We start from the raw sequence: 4,261 nt of genomic DNA, 5'->3' as shown, positions 1-4,261 counted from the left end.
CGCGCGCCTGCCCCGCCCCCTACGACAGCCAATCAGGGCCCAGGGCGAGGGTGGGATGGGGCCACGTGAGCCCAAGGCGTCTCGCCCTGAAGTTTCTAGTGGGTCTGAGGCTAAGGTCCCTGAGGCCGCCGAATCAACCGCTAGGGGCCGCCAGCAGTGTCCCAGCCTACTGTGCTGGAAGCAAACCAAAGCCCAGGGAGGTGACACCTGCTCTCAACGCCTTTATCCTTGGGAAGCTACATTTTGGGGAAGGGACTACAAGCCTCTCCTATAGCTGGAATTTACAGCCATCTCCTTACTGGTCTTTCTACCTCCTGACCCAACTCCCCTGTCCCTCACACAGCCTCTATACTGCCCTTCCTAAAACACACGCTCATATCGCACCATGGCCCTGCTCAAGACTTCCCATGAGCTCTGCCCGGCCTACCAGGAGGCCCCTCACCACACAAAGCCCTCTCTGCTTCCATCCCAGGTTCTGATCAGCACCAGCGCTGCCCGCAAACCTCTTCTTGTCGCTGACAAAACTTCACGTCTCCTTGAAGGTTTGCCCTTCTGACGTGGGATTCCCCTACAAACACCCCTCCGTGCCTTCGCAGAGTCCTAGGCTCAGCATATCCCAGCCTCCCCCAGGTGGTGGCAGGGCACAATCGCTGGATGAACTTAAGGAAGCCCCCTCACCGGGGGACATCCTAGACTGCCCACCCATCCCCTTGTCTGTGCCCTGTCCTGACGCCTAACTGGTCATGTGAGGGTTGCCAGATCTTAAGTCTGAGGAATTTTATAGAAACCTGAGTGTGGCACCTGGGAGGGGGGATCTCTCCTTGGTGAATGCCGACAGGTAGCAAAGGGGCTACAGCAGCATGGGGCTGCAGAGATCAGTAGATCGGATCTGAGATGTCTGTGACAAAATTTCCCAGGACAATCTTCCCATTCCAACAGCTGAGTCATCAAGCCCCAGCAAAGGGAGGGAAAAGGCAGAAAAAGGAAATCTATACCAAGTGCTCCAGAGGCACATTCAGAGCACTGGGCCTGGCTACAAGAAAGAAGCCTCATTCCAGGAGCTCCAGGACCTCTGCCCATGGGTAAGCACTGACACTCCCTGCGGACCACCACATGGTAAGCAACTCCAGAGGGTCTGTGTCATGGGGTATTTGGGACAGCCACTCCAGCAGCCAGAGGTGGCCCCAGGAGCACAGTAGGGGGTAGTCTAGGATGTCCTAAAGGCACACTTGCTTGTCATATGAATAAGAGGCCTAGGAAGAGCTAGTGCTGAGGACTGGGGATTTAGCTCAGTGGTTCCGCCGCCTGCCTCATAAGTGGAAGGACCTGCGTTTGATCCTTGGTACCAAAAACAACAACAAAAAAAAAAAAACAGTGCTGGAAGAACACAAGACTTATGGCAGCAGAGGCCTGCTCCTTTCAGACCAACCTGGGTATACACTGTGGCTCCCTACCCACCAGAAGCCCCAAGCAAGGTTCTTCAGCACCCATCATGGGGCTGCAGAGATCAGTAGAGTGGATCTGAGATGTCTGTGACAAAGTTTCCAAGGACAATCTTCTCCCATTCCAACAGCTGAGTCACCAAGCCCCAGTTTGGACGCATGTTGTTTTTGCAGTTCTTGACATGGGCCCAAGACCTCTGTGAGAGCAAAGTGACAAAGGAGATATCAGGGCTGGTAGTGGGTGCCTTCCACCCTAGAGCACAGCCAGCTCCAGAGGGACAGGAAGCACTTTCCCAGGGGTCTACATTGTGGAGTAAGAGCTAGATATATATAAACAGCAGCAGTCTGCAGTGAAACCACTAGTGCAAGAAGCACTAGGAGCTGGTTCTACCTTGGGCAAGACCCTCTGCATCCCCTCTTCTAAACAAGGATACAGAAAGCACTCCTGTTCCACACAGCTAGCATGAAAATTGAGACAATCCAGGTATGGTGGCACACATCTGTCATCTCATCATTCTTGGAGGCTGAGGCAGGAAGATTACAAGTTTTGAGCTCAGCATAGGCAACTAAGGAAGACCCTGTCTTAAAATTTGAAATACAGAAAAGGGCTGGAAATGTAGCTTAAGCTGAAGGTCTGAGTGCAATCCCACGTACCAGGAAAGAAAAAAAAAGTGGGGGCGGGAATAAGTTGAGAAAACCTATGTGGAAACCTCCAATGCATAGAAAAATACTATGCTCAAGCCCAGTGCACAGAACAGGGCTTCAATAAAAGTCTGCATTGTGCCTGAATGACTTACTGGAAAAGGGGTGAGAACTGGGCAAATTCTCCGAAGAAGGAAATGAACGCTGCCTTCCTTTAGGTGTACACCCCAAGGGCAGGAAGGGTTAGTACCTGAGGCAGGTGCAAAGCTTGCCTACCCCTGAATGAGGATAGAGGAAAAAGGGAAAGGCAAAAAAGGCACCCTAGCAAACCAGAACAGAAAGAAAGTCCCTCAGCCTAATAAAGACCATGTAGGAAACGTCATCGCCAACATCATATTCAATGGAGAAAGACAGTTTTTCCTCTAGGACCAGGAACTTGACACTGCTTCTATTCACTATGGTACTGGAAGTCCTAGCCAGAGCAACTAGGTAGGAAAATGAAATAAACACCAACCAAAATGAAACAGAAGAAGTAAAGTTACCTCTGTTTGAAGACACCATGATCTTGTATGTGGAAAATTCTAAAGATTCCACATACATACCAGAGCTAATAAAATTCAGCCAAGTTATAATGAAATCAACACACAAATCTCAGTTGCATGTCTATGTATTAAAAATAATCCAAGCTAGCTGGGCATGGTGGCACATACCTGCAATCCCAGCACTCAGGAGGCTGAGGCAGGAGGATCGCTGTGAGTTCGAGACCAGCCTGGGGCTACATAGTGAGTTCCAGGTCAGTCTCAACTACATAGTGAGACCCCGTCTCAAAAAACAAACAAACAAAAAAATCTAAGCTTTGTACAGTGGTAGTATCACAGAAAATGAGATTTATCTGAGGTGCAACTATTCCTAATTTAAAATAATCCACAGGCCAGGCATGGTGGCACACACCTGCAATCCCAGCACTCAGAAGGTTGAGGCAGGAGGATCACTGTGAGTTTGAGACCAGCCTGGGCTACACAGTGAGTTCCAAGTCAGTCTCAACTACATAGTGAGACCCTGTCTAAAACAACAACAACAAATCCAAAGAGGCTGGGGATTTAGCTCAGTGATGCCGCTGTCTGCTTTTTAAGCACAAGGTCCCAAGTTTGATCCTGAGTACCAAAAAGAATAGTAATAGTAATAGTAATAATAATAATAATCCAAAGAAAATAATTCCATTTAAAATGAAATTTAAAAATAAAACTAAGGAGGTGAAAAGTTATACACCGAAAACTACAAAGCATTGCTGAAAGAAATGAAGAAAACACCAGCAAATAGAAACACATTCCACATCATAGATTGGCAGGTTGGTTTTTTTTTGTTGTTATTTTACTGGGGATCAAACTCAGGACCTTGCGCTTGCAAGGCAGGCAGTGGAACCACTGAACTAAATCCCTGGCCCTTGGCAGGTTTGACATTGTAAAGATGTCAATATTATCCTAGTAATTTACAGATCCAAAACAAGTCCTATCAAAATCTCAAATGGATTTTTTTTTTGCGGAAATAAAAATCCATCCTAACATTACTACCAGCTCCACAGAAATAGAGAGTTATAAGGGCACACTGTACACCACTACTTGCTGATGAAACACAGGGGTCTCCAGCTGCACACAAACATGGAGCTCCAACATGGGCTGCACTGGACAGCCCTGGGGAAATAGTAGGGTCCACTTCTAAGAAAGCTCTCCACTGGGCAAATACAGATACACACAAAGTAGGGTGGAGGTTACCCAGGGCAGGGGAGGGTAAGTAAGGTAATGGGTGTGTAATGGGAAAAGTTTCTATTCTAGGTAATGTAAAGGGTTTGGAAAGGGTTAGGTGTAGTGTTGTGCAACGTGTGAAATAATGCTGTAAGGCTGTGGGTGTCCTACTCATCAAAGGAGCTAAGTTAGCCTGAGTTCTTTTATATGTGTTTTAAAAATTAAGTTTATTGGTACAGTTTAGATATACATAATGATCACATTCATCAAATGTAATTTGCTTTTATGTGTATTTTATCACAATTGAAAAAGAAAAAGCCACAGGGCATGGTGGTGCATGCCTGTAATCCCAGCACTTGGGAGGTTGAGACAGGAGGATCAGTGCAAGTTTGAGGCCATCCTGGGCTACATAGCAAGATTCTGTCTCAAAAAAAA

At 47.3% G+C, this 4,261-nt stretch overlaps 1 protein-coding gene across 8 annotated transcripts in view; it reads right to left on the bottom strand.

The window, feature by feature from the left end:
- Positions 1-6: 6 nt before the first annotated feature.
- Styxl1 (serine/threonine/tyrosine interacting like 1) overlaps positions 7-4,261 on the bottom strand; it is a 46,684-nt gene continuing 42,429 nt past the window's right edge. For 7 of the 8 annotated variants that reach the window (XM_033764877.1, XM_033764881.1, XM_019206744.2 and 4 more), the window contains one exon: positions 7-1,639. In XM_033764877.1, the coding sequence (XP_033620768.1) occupies positions 1,508-1,639 (132 nt within the window). In that variant the 3' untranslated portion in view covers positions 7-1,507. The remainder of the gene's footprint in view (positions 1,640-4,261) is intronic. The other variant, XM_033764879.1, reaches the window with a different exon arrangement.

This window comes from Fukomys damarensis, unplaced genomic scaffold (genome assembly GCF_012274545.1).
Source record: "Fukomys damarensis isolate Sample0158 unplaced genomic scaffold, DMR_v1.0_HiC HiC_scaffold_17, whole genome shotgun sequence".
NCBI lineage: Eukaryota > Metazoa > Chordata > Mammalia > Rodentia > Bathyergidae > Fukomys > Fukomys damarensis.
This window is presented reverse-complemented; position numbering and strand designations above follow the sequence as displayed.